The sequence below is a fragment of the Nannospalax galili genome, unplaced genomic scaffold (genome assembly GCF_000622305.1).
Source record: "Nannospalax galili isolate Female #2095 unplaced genomic scaffold, S.galili_v1.0 scaffold136, whole genome shotgun sequence".
Lineage (NCBI taxonomy): Eukaryota > Metazoa > Chordata > Mammalia > Rodentia > Spalacidae > Nannospalax > Nannospalax galili.
In genome coordinates this window covers 3,057,257-3,074,140 of record NW_008340872.1, presented here as the reverse complement: position 1 = coordinate 3,074,140, position 16,884 = coordinate 3,057,257, and the positions used below count along the sequence as shown (strand labels likewise).

Sequence of the window (16,884 nt, the reverse complement as noted above, 5' to 3'; positions counted from 1 at the left end):
TTATTTTGATATATCACAGTGAAAGATTTATCGTCCTCTTTTTTTTTAAAAAAAAAAAAAAAAAAAAAAAAAAAAAAAAAAAAAAAAAAAAAGGCAGACTATGGGTATGGCTTAAAGGAATCTGGTGGTAATGTAGAAAATTGTCTCTCAAGCCTAGATCTATTCACAATTCCTGTCAAAGCTGATTAGTTAGCAGAGTACAGGATCTTACTTACCTGGTCTTGAGGTAGCTTTGGCTAAAGGCTGAATTTTCTTAACTAGCGTATTTCCGGCTGCAATATCTACCCCCGATTCCTTATAAGTCAGGGCCCTAAGGAAATGAAAATAACTAAGACTTTGTCTTAATGCCAGGGAAAAGTATTTTAATCTTAGCAATAATATTTAAGGGTTAGAAAGATGGCTCAGGTGTTAAAGCACTTGCCATGTGATTGTTGGCAGATGTGGCAGCCAGCCTGGGAAGGTGGAGATGGGAATTCCCCAAACAAGCTGGCTAAGAGATTAGCTATGTCAGGGAGCTCTGGGTTTGACTGAGAGTTCTGCCCTCAACGGATCAGGTGATGGAGGATGATTCCTGACATGACCTTCAGGCTTCCATACGCATATACATGTGCCCACATACTTGAATACACATACATGTATGCGTACCACATACACATGAAAAGGAAAAAAAGAGCATTCAAAGTGAAGATATGCCATGTGGTTTATTCCATGTGGTCAGAATCTGAAACTGGTCTCTAGGGCAGGCACTGGGAATTGAAATGTGTTCAACAACCTCCCAGTTGATCTGACCACATCATTTATCTCTATTGAAAATTACTTCTTTAATCATCTATTTCTTGTAAAAGTATTTCTCATAGGCTTTTAAATACACTAACTTTTGAAATAATTTTTGAGACAGACTCTCACATAGCTCAAGCAGGCTTCAACTTTGCTATGTAGCTGAGGATGACCTTGAATCCCCAGTCCTCCTACCTCTACCTCGAGCGCTGGAGTTAGTAGATGTATATTACCATATCTGGTTTGAACTTTGTTTTAGACAGGGTCTGTGTAGCCCTGGTTGGCCTGGTATAGACGGGGCTGGACTCAAACTCACAGAGATCTACCTGTCTCTGCCTCCTCAGTGCTATGATTAAAGCCATGCACCAATAGGTTGGGTCAAAATTTTTTTACTGTGGTAAAATATCCATACCATTTACTCTCTTAGTCATTTTTAAGCGCATTGTTCAACTGAATGCTATTAAATTGGTCATAATTTCCTGCAGCCCTCATTAGCATCCATCTCTTTTCACCTTGTAAAATGGAAACTTTGTGTCCATTATACAATAACTCCCCATTCTTGACTTTCACGTGGAAACCACTATTTTACTTTTTTTTTTTTGCTATGTAGCTAAAATTGGCCTCAAACTCCTAATACTCCAGCATCACCTCCTCTGACTATTCTTTTTTACTACAATGATTTTTTTTTTTTACCACATTCTTTCTTAGGTCAGTTTCAGGATGGATAAGGATGGAATGCCAGAACCAAATAAAAAAATGGAATTAAGATTATAAGAATTCAATGGGTATGGTGGCACACACCTTTAATCCCAGCATTTGGGAGGCAGAGGCAGGTGGATTTCTGTGAGACTGAGGCCAGCCTGGTCTACTAGTGAGTTCCAGGCCAGCTGGGGCTACAGGGACACACTGTCTCAAATATACCAGAAAAAAAAAAAAAGATTCTAAGAATTCTGTAAATGTCCCTGAACAACCAAACTGAGCTCTCACTACAACAATACATAGCTGTATTATTTTTTTCCCCATAGCTGAGGACAGTAGGAACATAATTATGCTTCAAAAAAAGAGAAAGTACAAAACTAGGTAAAGCTGTTCACTTGCAGTTTTTTTTACAATCTAGATTGTGAATGGCATTGTGAATTTAGTAGTCTTGCCTTGCAAAAATGAGATTTTGACTTACTGGGATGCAATGACAGATGAAAAAATGTGAAATTGTATTAAAAATAAGCTGCTAATGTAATCGAAAGCACTGGCAACTAACTCAATGCCAGCAGTCCAGGATTAGATAGGAAACAATGTCCTACAGGTTAAAAAACTTTCTTGGGTATCAACTGGCATTGTGGTATCTCATTTTCCTCTTAGAGTAGAACAACTAAGACTTCAGTCCCTCAAGACAGATAATTTCCATGGGCTCTAGTAATTTTACAGTAAAATAAATAAATAAAAAAAAATTAGCATAGTATTGTTATCTGTTCTAAAAAAAGTCCATTATTTAAAAATTTGTCTCTCACTAAAGGTATAGCTTAAGTTGCTAAAAATTAATTTTTGACCTAAAAATATTTTCTACCCATAGAACTTAATGTAATATATACTTATTATTTTTTTTTTAATTTTTATTTTTTTAATTTTATGTGTATGCATGTATTGCCTGCATGTAGGTAAGTGCACCCGTGCCGTGCAGTGCCCTCAGAGGTCAGAAGAGGCTGCCGGATCCCCTGGGACTCGAGTTACAGACAGTTGTTAGCTGCCATGTGGGTGCTGAGATTCGAACCAGGGTCTTCTGCAAGAACAACCAGTGTTCTTAACCACCGAGCCATCTCTCCAGACCCATATATACTTATTTTTGAGACAGGGTCTCATGAAGCCCAGAATGACCTTCAATTTCTGATGCTTCTGCCTCCACCACCCAAATGCTAAAATTATAGCTATGCATCACATCTGGATTTTTGGGTACTGCAGATGGGATCCAGGGCTTCATGCCTCTTGGGCAAGCATTTTACCAACTTTAGCTACATCCTTAATCCCATATGTGACATATTCTTAAGAATTCAAGACACTTAAGTCGTAACCGAAGTTTATTTGTGTTACAAGGAAATATTTGTATGTATTAATAAATGAATCAATAAGGGATCAAACATACATTTGAGTAATAAGATTGCCAGAATTTACAAGATGATCACACTAAATCACAAAATTTAGATTAATGACCAATATGCTCACCTTTAAGTTCTTTGAAAAGGGAGAAAACCAGAACTATGATTTAAGCACAGCAATGTGTGACTACATGATAACCCAAGGCATAAAAATTCTTGTACGTATGATCTTCATAAACTTTTCAAAGGAGCTGCCAAGAAGGGTTTTCCACTTAACTTGATTATTGGTATAATCAAACTTGTTGTTTTTTGTGGGTAAGGGGGTTCAAAGTTTTACTATAGGCTGACCTCAAATCTGAGGTGATCCTCTTGCCTTAGCCTATTAACAGGTTTGTGAAAAACAAAGATCAGAACAGTCCTATATAAAGAGAATATAGAAAGACAACACAGGGCTAACAGAATTTCTTCAACAGCCACTTAGACCAGTTCCCTACTTCCCTCAGGGAAGCTTTACCTGGGCTGCTGGAGGAAGGCTATGGCACGGAAGCCAATGTCCGTCCTATAAACTGCCCCCTCAAACTTTATAGCAGCCAGTCCTCTCCTGGCTTCTTCAAGGGCTGATAGGAGATTTTCCCGCATGGCTGTGACTGTAAGGACTCTACCCCCGCTGGTCACTACTTTGCCATCTTTGAGGGCAGTGCCTGCATGGAACACTTCTAGTCCTAAAGCTTGTGCTTCAGGAAACCCTGGAAGAAAGCAGATTTGACAGAGAATTTGAAATAGCACGTCACACCGAGATTTACCATGTCCATATTAAAACACAACAAAACCCCCACAAAACTAAAACCCAAAAGGCAAGAGTTAAGTCAATAATAAACAGACCCTTTTCCCAAAGAACAGTGTTCTATTTTAAGATGACAGCTATATTCCCCAAATCTTGTGCTATCTTTTAAAATCATCCCCTTTCAATGAGGGGGAAAGAAAGGCTGAGACTTAAAAGATGGTTGCTATCTGCCCTGTGGGTGCTGAAGGTCCTCTGCAAAGAATAACCAGCATTCTAAACCACTAAGCCATCTCTCACCTTGAACTTTAGGGAAATTTCATTAATACAAAGGTTTACTCTTATCTCTTGGGTATTTTTTCAAAAACAGCCAATTTCTTTTTTTTTTTTTTTTTTGAGACAGGGTATCCCTGTAGCCACAGCTGGCCTAGAACTCACTATGTAGACCAGGCTGGCCACAGAGTTCCACCTGCTTCTGCCTCCCAAGAGCTGGGACTAAAGGTGTGCGCCATCATGCCTGGCTCGAATCTATCTTTTATAAATGAACTCAACATCATTTAACCAGACGCCTAATCTCCTGTTCTTAAAAAAAAAAAAAAAGGTGAGGGGAGGTACTTTATATCAGGCACACTGTAATCTAAGGGACGGAACCACATAAAACTGTATCTGTAATCGTTTATAGCTCATGATGTTAATGCTGCTCATTGTCACAGAGCTCAATTATCCCCTTGGCTCTAAGGATGTAAAAGGCTGCATTGGGATATACTCTGGAACCTTAGCTACACCACTTCTATCTTCTGGTACAGGAAGGGAAGTGAATGGTGGTTCTTTAAATACACTATTTTGGGTATCTGTAGATACATATGCAAAAGGCAATGTGGTTAAGAGCCTCTGAAAGGCTTGATGACTTCAGACCCTTTATAGGAAGACGCATTCCCATGGAAGGCGGCCTGCTGTGGCATCAGTCATTCGTTACATTGTAATTCAACCTTTCATTTTCTGCTATTCACCTGTTATCTCTACACCCTTGATGTAGGCTCCAGGATAACCTTTACTTGCCATGACAACAGTTATGGCACTGTGGTTTTCTAGCCAAACAGGGAGAGATGTACTCAGCAGGCCATCTAAGGTAGACTGAATCACTTCATAAAGATCACTTTTAAGAAGTGGGAGGATTACCTGGAAAAAACAGAATAAATATGCCAGGTGAGATAAATTTTAGTCTTCCACAGACATTTTATTCACTAGGATACTAGATGAGCTTAAATGTGTTTCTTAAAGGCAATTATTTCAAGGCTGATAAACAAAAATCAAAACAATGCATAGTCTCTACAAAGTAATTTCATCTTTTTTTTTTTGGGGGGTCTTTTTGAGACAAGGTCTCCCTGTAGCCCCAGCTGTCCTAGAACTCACTATATAGACCAGGCTGGCCTTGAACTCACAGAGATCCACCTGCCTGCGCCTCCCGAGTGCTGGGATTAAAGGTGTGTGCCACCATGCCCAGCGCAATTTCATCTTTTAATTACTGGTACCTACTTGGCACTCGGGATCACCAAAACGGCAATTAAACTCCAGAACTTTTGGGCCATCTTTGGTCAGCATTATACCAGCATAGAGAATTCCTTAATTAATAACGAAAAGAGAGAAAGAAAACATATAATGACAACATTACATAATGACTACAAAACTTAGACTACAAACTTCTTTTTTGAGACAAAATCTCACGTATCCCAGGTTGGCCACTGTGTAGTTGAGGATAACCTTGAACCTCTGGTCCTACTTTCTCCACATCCCGAGTGCTAGGATTATAAGCATGTGCCACCACATCCAATTTATATGGTACGGGAGATAGAACCCAGGGCTTCATGCAAGCTCAGCAAGCATTCGACCACCTGAGCTATTTCCCAAGCCCTAAATTATAAAGTTCTAATACTTAACATTTCAGAACAATGATAAAACATCGTAATATTACGATTAAAATACATAGAAAAAGAAAATGCTCTAAGTTTTAGCCAAAGGGGAAGTATTCTAAATGATGTCCATGTCACCGTACTTACCAGTATAAGGCGTACCCTCCTGCTGCATGCCATCTACTGTCCTCTGAAGAACACTGCTTTTAATTTTTAGTAATAACTCTTTAGGAACCTGGGGAACACAGAAATATTTAAATGTAACTGGTACCTACAATCACCTTGCAAGTATTAGATGGGAAAATGAAAATGAGAACTTTAATTTCTACTAGCCAAAACAGGCTCAGTACTTACACTCAAACTTTTCAAGTCTTCACAATGACCCTATCAAGTAGTTATTTTGCCCTTATTTTTACAGAATAGAGAAGATAAATTATGTTCCATATTCAAGGACACAGAGCTAGCAAACACCAGTGTCTACTTTCCCTTTTTCCTATAAACATACATACTAACTTAAAAATAATTTCTCAATGGTTCACCAAGCACATCAAAATGGTAATGCCCTGAGTCTGATAAATTATTACAAGGACAGCCTGAATGTGCTTGCTATCAAATAAGAGATCAGTGACAATCACTATTTCACAGGTGAAGGAGGCTTAATAAATCATCTCAAAGGATTTTTAAAGAGATGCACTATTAAAGTAGATCACACACAAAGGTTCCTGAAACATAATGCTAAAAATAAAAAAAAATCCTTCCCAATCCTGATACTCTTTTGTATACCCTTCTAGTGCATTCTAAGCACATTTTCTTTCTTTTTCCAATATATACTTTTATTAAATTTCTTTGCATTTCATACAATATGTCTTTTTAAAATTTTTGTTTTTTTTCTTTATGTGTATGCATGTATTGCCTGCATGTAGGTAAGTGTACCCATGTCATGCAATGCCTGAGGAAGTCAGAAGAGGCTGTCGGATCCGCTGGGACTGGAGTTATGGACAGTTGTTAGCTGCCATGTGGGTGCTGGGATTTGAACTCAGGTCTTCTGCAAGAACAACCAGTGTTCTTAACGGCTGAGCCATCTCTCCAGTCCCTATTGTTTTTATGTATATGCATGTATTGCCTGCATGTAGTTAAGTGCACCTGTGTCGTGCAATGCCCGCAGAGGTCAGAAGAGGCTGTTGGATTCCCTGGGACTGGAGTTACAGACAGTTGTTAGCTGCCATTGTGGGTACTGGGATTTGAACCTGGGTCTTTTTCAAGAACAACCAGTGTTCTTAAACACTGAACCATCTCTCCAGCCCCCATACAATATATCTTAATCATATTTAGACCTCCTCACCTAACTGTACCTCCTCATGCCTCCCCCCACTTGATTTCATGCATTCTGTTATATATGTCATGGCCTATAAAGTCAAGTTTGTGTTCCCAGATGTCCTTTGGTGTGAGTTAAGTCACTGGAGACTAGTTCTAGGCATATTTTTAAGCCTACTGAGTTTATACATTTAATTGTGAAAATAAGGCTCCAGGATGGTCTTCCACTAAAATGACTACTATCAAAGGACAGTCTGAATATTTACAAAGTCTAAAAAAGATGTTTTCTTTTAATCAAGAAAAATATGTAAAAGGTACTAAAATAGTACAAATTAACATTATCACCAGCAATGAAAGGAATCGGTGGAGCTTCTGAAGTGCTAAGCCATCATGTTCCAACAATGCAGTTTTATACAAAACTACCCAGAAATCATTTGGAGACATTGCTTGTCAGTTATGAAGTACTAAGAGCTCAATTACAGCCCCTCCTGGATCTCAATTCATTATCTATCCATGCCCTTTTTATGTACTGGGCCCTGATATTCAGAGATGAAGCAGATAATTCTAGATCGTACCAGGCTCTAAAATGTGAGTATAGTGTGGTCAGGATAGAAAAGTTGATCTGGTTAGTAACATAGTTTAAAGAGACAAACAAAAAACCCAACTGTAACAGAAAAGCATCATGTAAGACTTTATAAGAAGCCCAAATGATTACTACTGAGCTTGAGCAGAGCTCCTGGGAAGTACCTGAGGTGTTGGACAATAGGCTCCCATTCCCCCTGTGTTGGGGCCCTGATCTCCATCCAGTAATCGTTTATGGTCTTGTGCTGAGGGCATGGGAGCCACCGTCTTCCCATCAGTGAAACAAAGACACTGCAGGGGAAACAATCGTCAATGTAGGTTAAACGTCAAAAGTGAAAAATGAATTGAAAAATGACTTCAAGTTACATATATCAGGAATCAGAACCTCTTGTATATTCAACTTGTAAAGGAAGTGTAATTTATAAAGTAAGTTAGGGAAAATCCAAGTTTAGTTAAAGATCTTTCTACTTTTGAAACTGCCAGGTACCAATTATTTTATTTAAGGTGACTTTATTTTACTATTTATTATATAATAAGCTGTGTGTGAAACAAAAGCTATAAATGTGTTAATGTAGAACCTAGACAATGTGCAGTAAGTCTAAGTGCTCACACTGATGTCTTGGGGATGATTAAAAGAGGACACATTCTTTTTTCATTTGAATCTTGAGTACTAAGTGTATATAAATCCTTTAAAACTGCTGGGTTTATGTTCTCAGATGAAGCTACCAGAAAAAAAAAAAAAATCAAGTCTTTTTTGGGTGCATTAAAGGCAAAAAGATAAGTATACATACAGATACTTCTTCTCCTTCAAGAAATTCTTCAACAACAATTGTTTCTCCAGCTGCTCCAAAAGATTTTTCCTAATTGTAGGTGAAGAATAAAAGGCTTTGTAAACTGCAAAGATTTTCATATTTATCAAATTGACTTTTGGAATTGTCTAGCATTTGAATTATGAACTACATAAGCATTGGAATTTCTCTTTCCCTGTCTGAAAGACAATATAGTCTGAGCATGGTTTGATGATTATCATTTAAGCATTTTGTTGTTGGTTTTTTTTGAGACAGTCTCATCATGTAGCCCCAGCTGGCCTGAACTCACTATGTAGACCACCCCAGGCTTACTTTGATTGCACAGTGATCCGCCTGTCTCAGCCCCAAAAGTGCTGGGATTAAAGGTGTGCACCACCACACCCAGCCTTAATTCTTATTCTTGATTATGCTTGTCTACAAAAATTATACTAAACCATGCTTATGAAAATAAACTTTTTAAGTGGTTAACTCATAACAACCAAGATGGATTATTAAAGAAAAATTGAACTGGGTGGGTGGTGCACACCTTTAATCCCCGTACTCGGGAGGCAGAGGCAGGCGGATCCCTGTGAGTTCAGGGCCAGCCTGGTCTACAGAGCAAGTTCCAGGCCAGCTGGGGCTACAGGGAGACCCTGTCTCAAAGATTAAAGAGAAAGAAAAATGATGCCTATTTACTGCTCCATTTCTCTTAAACACAGGACAAATACTTCTTTCCTCATGGATGTTTGGAGAACCTACTTCAAAGAATGAATCATGCTTTAGTTATTAGTATGGACCTACAATAACCATTTTAGAGAGATGACTAATACACAGTATTATAAAATATTACCAGTGTCTTGGTAGATAGCTTTTCCTTGAGGGCCATTTTTGTAAACTTAAGAAATATTTATTTAGCCGGGCGTGGTGGCGCACAGCTTTAATCCCAGCACTCGGGAGGCAGAGGCAGGCGGATCTCTGTGCGTTCAAGGCCAGCCTGGTCTACATAATGAGTTCCAGGACAGCTGGGGCTCCAGGAAGACCCTGTCTCAAAAAGACAAAAAAAAATTTATTTAGCATGCACAGGAAAAGAAACTTTCAGAAGCATCACCTACTTGCATGATCTCCTGTACAGCTTTGCATGCTTCCTCCTTGTTCTTTGCAACTATCACCCCCTTTCCAGCTGCAAGCCCACTGGCCTTCACAACCAAAGCAGGAAAATTTGCACTGTGAAGATAGGGCAATATTTATCAGCCTGTACCCTCATGACTCAAAAATGGAAAATGTTTCAGGATTTGTAACAAAATGCTACAGCAAAACTGAAAGGCACACAGAAGAAAACTTATTATTCCCATATCATTTGATGTACTTCCTGCCAAGATTCTTTTTCTTATATATTCTTTTATATTTTTGATCATACAGCACATAAAATTCTGCTTTTTTTACTCAGTGAGATCACATAAGCAAAAATCTTCAGATGAATAGGCAGATTTGCAGAGTAGAGATAAAATAATCTTTCAAATGCAAAGTATTTAACCTCATTTAAGTAAAAGATGCTGGAGTATTAAGACTAATATATACATGCATCCATAGATCATTCTGGAAGTACACACAAAACTATGGAGCCCACTCCAAAGGGACTGGGGACCTGAAAGGAAGGCTTACCTAAAGTAAGTAACACAGCTGTCACTCACCCAAGACATCTGGCTACTAGAAAATAGTAACATTCAGTGTCTAAGATGCCCTGCAGGATGAAGAATGAATAGATTGAACGAGTCAGTGAGATGGCTCGGTAGGTGAGATGGCTGCTGAGTCTGATGACCTCAGTTTGATCTCTGGAGCCCACATGGTGGAAGAAGAGAACTGACTCCCAAAGTTTTCCTCTGACCGCCACCTGTGCAATAGCACATGCACACACATGCATACAAGCACACACAATAAACAAGTATTTTTTAAAAAAGGATGTTCCTGACCCAACTGAAAGGAAAACATACCAGGTAGCAGAGAGTATCGAGGAAAAGGGGGCAGAGGGAGAGCTGTAGAGATGGCTCAAGTGGTTAAGAGAACTTTCTGCTCTTCCAGAGAATCCTACTTCAGTTCCCAGCACCCATATTGGGTAGCTCACAACCACCTAATACTTTACTTCTAGAGGATCAGTCACCCTCTTCTGGCCTCTACAGGCACCTGCACAGTTTGACATACACTCACACAAATACATACACATAAATAATATTTCTTCGAAAATAAGGGCATGCACGCCTATCAACATTCACAAATTTCTTAATTTTTACCATATGTATGAGAGCAATGGATGCTTAATTTTAACATTTAGAATGGAGTACTGGTGGCAGACAACCAAGGATTCTTTATTCTGGTTATTTTTGACAAAAATCTCTAACTATTGGACATGGTGGCTCATGCCTATAATCTCAGCACTTGGGAGGTGGAGGCAGGAATATTGCCTTGAATTTGTGGTCAGGATGGCTATATAACAAGACCGTGTCTCAAAAATCCAAGTCAATAACTTTTCTGTTGTAAAATATCACTGTGTTTATGAATTTGGCTGTGAAAAGAGCACAATACTCACAGAACCAAGTGTGTATTTCCCCTTAGAGACGATTCAGTAGTAAATATTAACACTTGATCTTTCTGTAAAGCTACAAGATTACATAAACTAAATATGCACAGAATCCCATTTTTTTTTTTTCCCTTTTGGCTTGAGGCAGGGCCTCATGTAGCCCTGGCTGGCTTTGAACTCCATAGCCTTCTACCTCCACCTCCCAAGTGCTGAGAATTCCATATTATTTTGGTGTTGGAAAAGGTAACATGCTTAATAGTTTACCGAGTATTTTTTCCATAATTAACCTACTCTAAACTTGTGAAAAACTAAGACCAATCATTGTGTTTTCAACATGAAAGCGACCTTATATTTAAACATTATAAAACAACTGTCTTTCACAGGCTACCTTTCACTTACCTCATAATAAAGCTACAGGCATCTTCAGGTTTGGTGAAAGCTTTCCACCGTGCTGTTGGGATTCCATGTCGGTCCATAAACTCTTTGGCAAACTTTTTACTGGACTCTAACCGAGCTGCTTCTGCTGTGGGACCAAAGCATCGCACTCCCGCAGAAGTCAGGTCCCCAACGATTCCTACAGATGCAAACAGCAATCTGGATGATTCTAGGGATTTAGACTAAATATGAATCACGACTAGACTACTCTACATTTAGACAAGGCAGATAGGTGGTGGCAGAGGATAACTAAGTTTTCCATGCTTCTATTATTTACTAGCAAAGTGCATATGGAGATCCACATCAGCTGTAGCTACAGGGAGACCCTTTCTCAAAATAAATAAAAAATGAATAAATAATCAACAACAAAAAGCAAACAAAAAACCTTCCTAAACTACAAAAAACTGCAAAAATTAAATACCAAGGAAATAAAATTACCAACCAACAAATGGGCTAAGGAATTGAACAGACGGTTTTTTAGAAAGGGAAATACAAATGTCCTGTAAGTACTTGAAATCCAACAGCAATCAGGCATGGTAGTCAACATCTTTGGTCATAGCAAGACAGGCCTGCCAGGGCTATATAGTCAGAGACCCTGTTTTAAACAAACAAACAAACAAACAAACAAACAATAACAATGTGGGAGAGGATGTGGAGAAAAAGGAATCCTTATTCATGGCTGATGGGAGTGCAAATTAGTACAGCCATTATGGAAACCAGTTTGGAGGTTCCTCAAACAATTAAAAATAGGGTTGCCATATGACCCACCTATCTCACTCCTGAGCATATACCTGGAGAGCTCCATACCTTACTGCAGAGATATTTGCACCCCCATGTTTATTTCTACTCTATTCACCAGAACAAGGAAATGCAACCAGCCTAATTGTCCATCAACAAATCAATGGATAAGGAAACTCTGGTACATATATATTGAATATTATTCAGCTCTAAAGAAAAATGAAATCACAAAATTCTTAGGAAAATGGATGGACCTAGAATGTATATTAAGTGAGGTCACCCAATCTCAAGACAGAAAAAACAAAACAAAACACGTTTTCTCCCAAATGTGGAGCCGACTCTATAATATACAAACGTACATTTGTAAACAAATGCATATGTGGACATACTAGAATATTTTGAAAGGAGAATAAGAATGTGTAATTTTATTAATTTATTTTTAAATTATTTTATTTTATTTTTTGGTCTTTTTGATAGGGTCTTTTTGTAGCCTCAGCTGGCCTGAAAATTGTTATGAAGACTAGGCCTTGAACTCACAGAGATCCACCAGCCTCTGCCTCCCAAGTGCTGGAAGGAAAGGTGTGTGCCATCAGGCCCAGCAAGAAATGTGTAATTAAAAAAAAAAGAAAAAAAAGAAAAAAAAAAAAGCATAGTTTCTGTTTTTACTTCCTGGTAGCTATGTGAATTCAACTTTCTGGGTATTAAAGTAGCAAGAACCATTTCTGCATTCTGTAAGACTCCAGTACATGTTCTCCCTTTGTGGCAGTGATTGTGAAAGTTGGGCTTTCTTTTCAATTCCACTGACCATTAGTGCAATAGGAATTGGACATGACTAGCCACTGAATGTATCTTTCACACTGACCCATTTAGAAAACGCAATTTGTTAAATTTCTTCTGTAACCTGAAAAGTTTCCTTTTTCCCTTCTGTTTAAAACTGTATCAAATAAGTCATTTGATAGTAAATTGTATTGCTGTACATAAAATAAAGTATGGTTTTAAAATTAAATAAAAGAGCTGTGTAATGTGGCAGCTACCTGAGGTCAAGGTAGGATTGCTAGAGCCTATAAACTCTAGAACACTTTGGGTAACACAAGACCCATTTTAAAACAAAACACCCTGACAAACAAACTAGCAAAAGTTAATTGTTCTAACCGAATATTTATTTGGATTACCAAAGACACCAGAATAGAGCTGATTAAAGACAGAAGAATGATTCCCCAGTTCACTTTATTATTGAAGGCTGTGGGGAGCCAGGCCCCTGCCCCAATAATCTGTCAATTCTTATAGGCTGAAATCTATCAGGCCTTTTTTTTTTTTTTTGGTCTTTTTGAGACAGGGTCTCCCTGTAGCCCCAGCTGTCCTGGAACTCACTATGTAGACCAAGGCTGGCCTTGAACTCACAGAGTCCGCCTGCCTCTGCCTCCTGAGTGCTGGGATTAAAGGTGTGCGCCACCACTCCTGGCTGAAAGCTATTTCTAATATATTGTATTGCAAGTTCTTATTTGTAAAATGAACTGGATGAAATGATCTCTAACCTCCTATTAATAATGCATACATTGTTAACAATGAGCAGAAATCAAATTTACCAGCAGCTAGAGGGGCCTCTGGTCCAACAACCACAAGTTCAATCTTCTCATCTTTGCAGAATTGAGCAAGGACATTATGATCATTGATGGAGATGGCTGTGGACAGAAAACATAAGGCCATACATTCATAAAATAATGTTTCAGTTAACTAAGTAAACTAAGCACTACATTTAGTTATCTAATTTAAAACTAAGTTAATCACTGGTTTTCTTTTATTAGTAGAGTTAGTAATTTTCTCCATGAGAAATTCCAACTATTGCCTTAGGCTAAACAACAAAGCTCAGTTGTCTGTTTGCACTTTAGCCAGTTAAATTATGGGAGTATTAGTCAGCTTCACCAAATGTTATAAATCATGGTTGTCCATGCTGGCAATGTTAGCTATGTATTAAACAAAAAAGTACCATAGAATATACTCAAAACTAGCTTTTTTTTTTGGATCTTTTTGAGACAGGGTTTCCCTGTAGCCACAGCTGTCCTGGAACTCACTATGTAGACCAAGCTGGCCTTGAACTCACAGAGATCCACTTGCTTCTTGCTTCTGCCTCCCAAGTGTGGGATTAAAGGCATACACCACCATGCAGGCGAAACTAGTTTTTAATATCATTCAAGATTTATTGAATTTACTATGTGTAGGGTATTGCAATAGGCCCCAAAACTAAGATCTTAACACAAATTAGGGTCCTTAGTTTTAGGATATTTATAATTTCCCCAGTTCCTTTCTATTGCTGTGATAAAAACATTCTGACCAGCCAGGTGTGGTAGATCTCTGTGAGTTCAAGGCCAGCCTGGTCTACATAGTGAGTCCCAGGCCAGCTGGGGCTACAAGGAGACCCTGTCTCAAAAAGACCAAAACAACAACAACAAAAACATTTTTCCAAAACCAATATGGGGAGGAAAGGGCCTATTTTATCTTATATCTCCCAGGTTACAGTTCATCACTGAGGGAAGTCAGAACAGGAAACCCTGGGCAAGAATCTGGAGACAGAGCTGAAGCACAGACCATGGAGGAGTGTTGCTTACTGGCTTGCTCCTCTGGCCTGTGCTTAGCCTGCTTTCTTTTACCAAAGACCACCTGCCCGGGTTGGTATCACTCATAGTGGGCCAGGCCTTCCCACATACCTCAATAATCAAGAAATTGCCCCACAGACATGGCCACAAGTCAATCCAATGGAGGGCAACTCCTCAGTTGATTATCTCTACATAGTCTACCCAGGTGTGTCAAGTTGACTACGGAAGCTATCCAACACATACTGTAAGGACAACAGATAAAGCTAGGCATGGTGGTACAGTTTTCAACCCAGCATGCAGGAGGCAGACCAGGTGGATCTCTGTGAGACTGAGGCTAGCCTGGTCTACATAGTGAGTTCTAGGCAAGCTGTGGCTACAGGGAGACCCTGTCTCAAAAAAAGCCTAACAAACCAAAACCAAAACCAAAACCCACAAAAACAAACCCAAGGGGCACGGGGGTGGGGTAGAGAATGTCAGATAATAAATACAAATATGAACAAATTAAGCAATTTTGCTATCAGATGAACTGGAGGCTATTTCTGGTTGAGTTGGGAAGGGTCTTTCTTTTGAGGCAGAGTTGTTTAAGCTAAGAAGGCAATAATGATTCTATTCTCTAAGTCCAGGTTCTCAAACTAAAGAAACTGCCTTGAATTAGTAGTTCCAATCACAACTGGGCCCAATGGGATCAACTTTCAGTAGAGGGGCACAAGAAAGGGATACATCCAGCCCCCAGCTGTTGAAAATGGCAGCTGATGGACGACAACCTGGGAGATTTTTGACAGGCTTGAATATATAACCTCAATTGCATGCTGAGAAAAAGCGCCAGTTCAATAAACTGATGTTAACCCCCTGCATCTAGGGATGACACTCAGAAAAAAAGAGAGATTTTCTTTTTTTTCTTGGTCTTTTTGAGACAGGGTCTCCCTGTAGCCCCAGCTGTCCTGGAACTCACTATGTAGACCATGCTGGCTTGAACTCACAGAGATCTGCCTGCCTCTGCCTCCTGAATGCTGGGATTAAAGGTGTGCGCCACTACGCCTGGCTGAGATTTTCTTTATTATTTCTGGTTTTATCCAAACGAAACTACTTTCCCCAATTTGTAGCTTGTTGGCAATAATTCTCTCCATAAAAATCATGGGCCCCTGTGCATCCAATGTGAAACAAGACATTAGTTCCTTGCCCTCTGAGGGTTTATAAGCCAGAGCTGGATAGGCAGATGAAAGCAAGATTACAAAAAAGGCTTTGTAAGGCAAGAGGATGTTTGAGTTATACCCAAGTGCTGCAAAGTGCTTAATGTAGTTTATGAACTGATCATTATGGAGCCAAAATTTATATTTGATAGTGCTGCTCAGTTTGTCATTTCCAAAAATATACAAAGAATGCATTAACTAGGCGCTTGTTACCTTTTCAATCAACGTGGTTCATACAGCTTAAAACAGCCACACTACCTTATATTTACAGCACATGGCAAGTGTTCAAACCTAAATAGCAATCTACCTGCATTCAAGGACAGATTTGAGTTAGGCATGGTGGCACATGCCTTTAATCCCAAGACTAAGGAGTCAGACACAGGTGGGATCTCTGTGAATTCAAGACCAGCCTAGTCTACATAGCAAGTTCCAGGTTAGCAAGGGCTATACAGTGGGATTCTGTCTTAACTCCTCCTCAAATCAAACAACCCCTACAAACAAAAGGACAGATGTGAGCTATAGTTTATTATTAACAAATAGCAGCCATTACGCCCCACCCCCCATTTTGAATCCTAATCACCAGCATTTGAAATCTTTCCACAGCAGGCAGTGCCTGCATTTCCTGGGGCAACCAACACTTCTTTGACATGATGAGACTGTGCAAGTTTCCAGGCCAGTGTATGTTCCCTTCCTCCACTGCCAATTACAAGGACTCGGACTGCCATTGCTATCTGCAAAGCGGGAATTCCAAAGAAGTGAAATCTGCAGAGAAAACCACAGTTGATACTTTAGAATTTGTCAATTTTAGAAATCACAGTTTATTTTTTGGTGTTTTAAAAAATTATCATTTTAGTCGGGCGTGGTAGTACACGCCTGTAGTCCCAGCAATCGGGAGGCAAAGGCAGGTGGATCTCTGAGTTCAAAGCCAACTGGGTCTACATAGTGAGTTCTGTCCAGCTGGGGCTACAGGGAGACCCTGTCTCAAAAAGACACACACACACACAAAAAAAAAATTTTACTTTTATGTGCATGAGTGTTTTGCTTGCATGCATGTACACTACATGTGTGCAGTGCCTGTGGGAGGTCAGAAGAGGGCTTCAGAGTTTCTGG

At 39.3% G+C, this 16,884-nt stretch overlaps 1 protein-coding gene across 4 annotated transcripts in view; it reads right to left on the bottom strand.

Annotated features, from left to right (window-relative positions):
* Window positions 1-16,884, bottom strand: part of Gart (phosphoribosylglycinamide formyltransferase, phosphoribosylglycinamide synthetase, phosphoribosylaminoimidazole synthetase) — a 35,378-nt gene that overhangs the window by 14,161 nt on the left and 4,333 nt on the right. For 3 of the 4 annotated variants that reach the window (XM_008835948.3, XM_008835947.3, XM_008835950.3), the window contains exons 2-12: window positions 16,355-16,536; window positions 13,577-13,672; window positions 11,217-11,391; window positions 9,355-9,466; window positions 8,246-8,314; window positions 7,620-7,745; window positions 5,706-5,793; window positions 5,185-5,270; window positions 4,659-4,827; window positions 3,382-3,613; window positions 216-310 (exon numbers count right to left, since the gene is read on the bottom strand). In XM_008835948.3, coding sequence (XP_008834170.3) covers window positions 216-310; window positions 3,382-3,613; window positions 4,659-4,827; window positions 5,185-5,270; window positions 5,706-5,793; window positions 7,620-7,745; window positions 8,246-8,314; window positions 9,355-9,466; window positions 11,217-11,391; window positions 13,577-13,672; window positions 16,355-16,536 — 1,430 coding nt within the window. The remainder of the gene's footprint in view (window positions 1-215; window positions 311-3,381; window positions 3,614-4,658; window positions 4,828-5,184; window positions 5,271-5,705; window positions 5,794-7,619; window positions 7,746-8,245; window positions 8,315-9,354; window positions 9,467-11,216; window positions 11,392-13,576; window positions 13,673-16,354; window positions 16,537-16,884) is intronic. The other variant, XM_029564888.1, reaches the window with a different exon arrangement.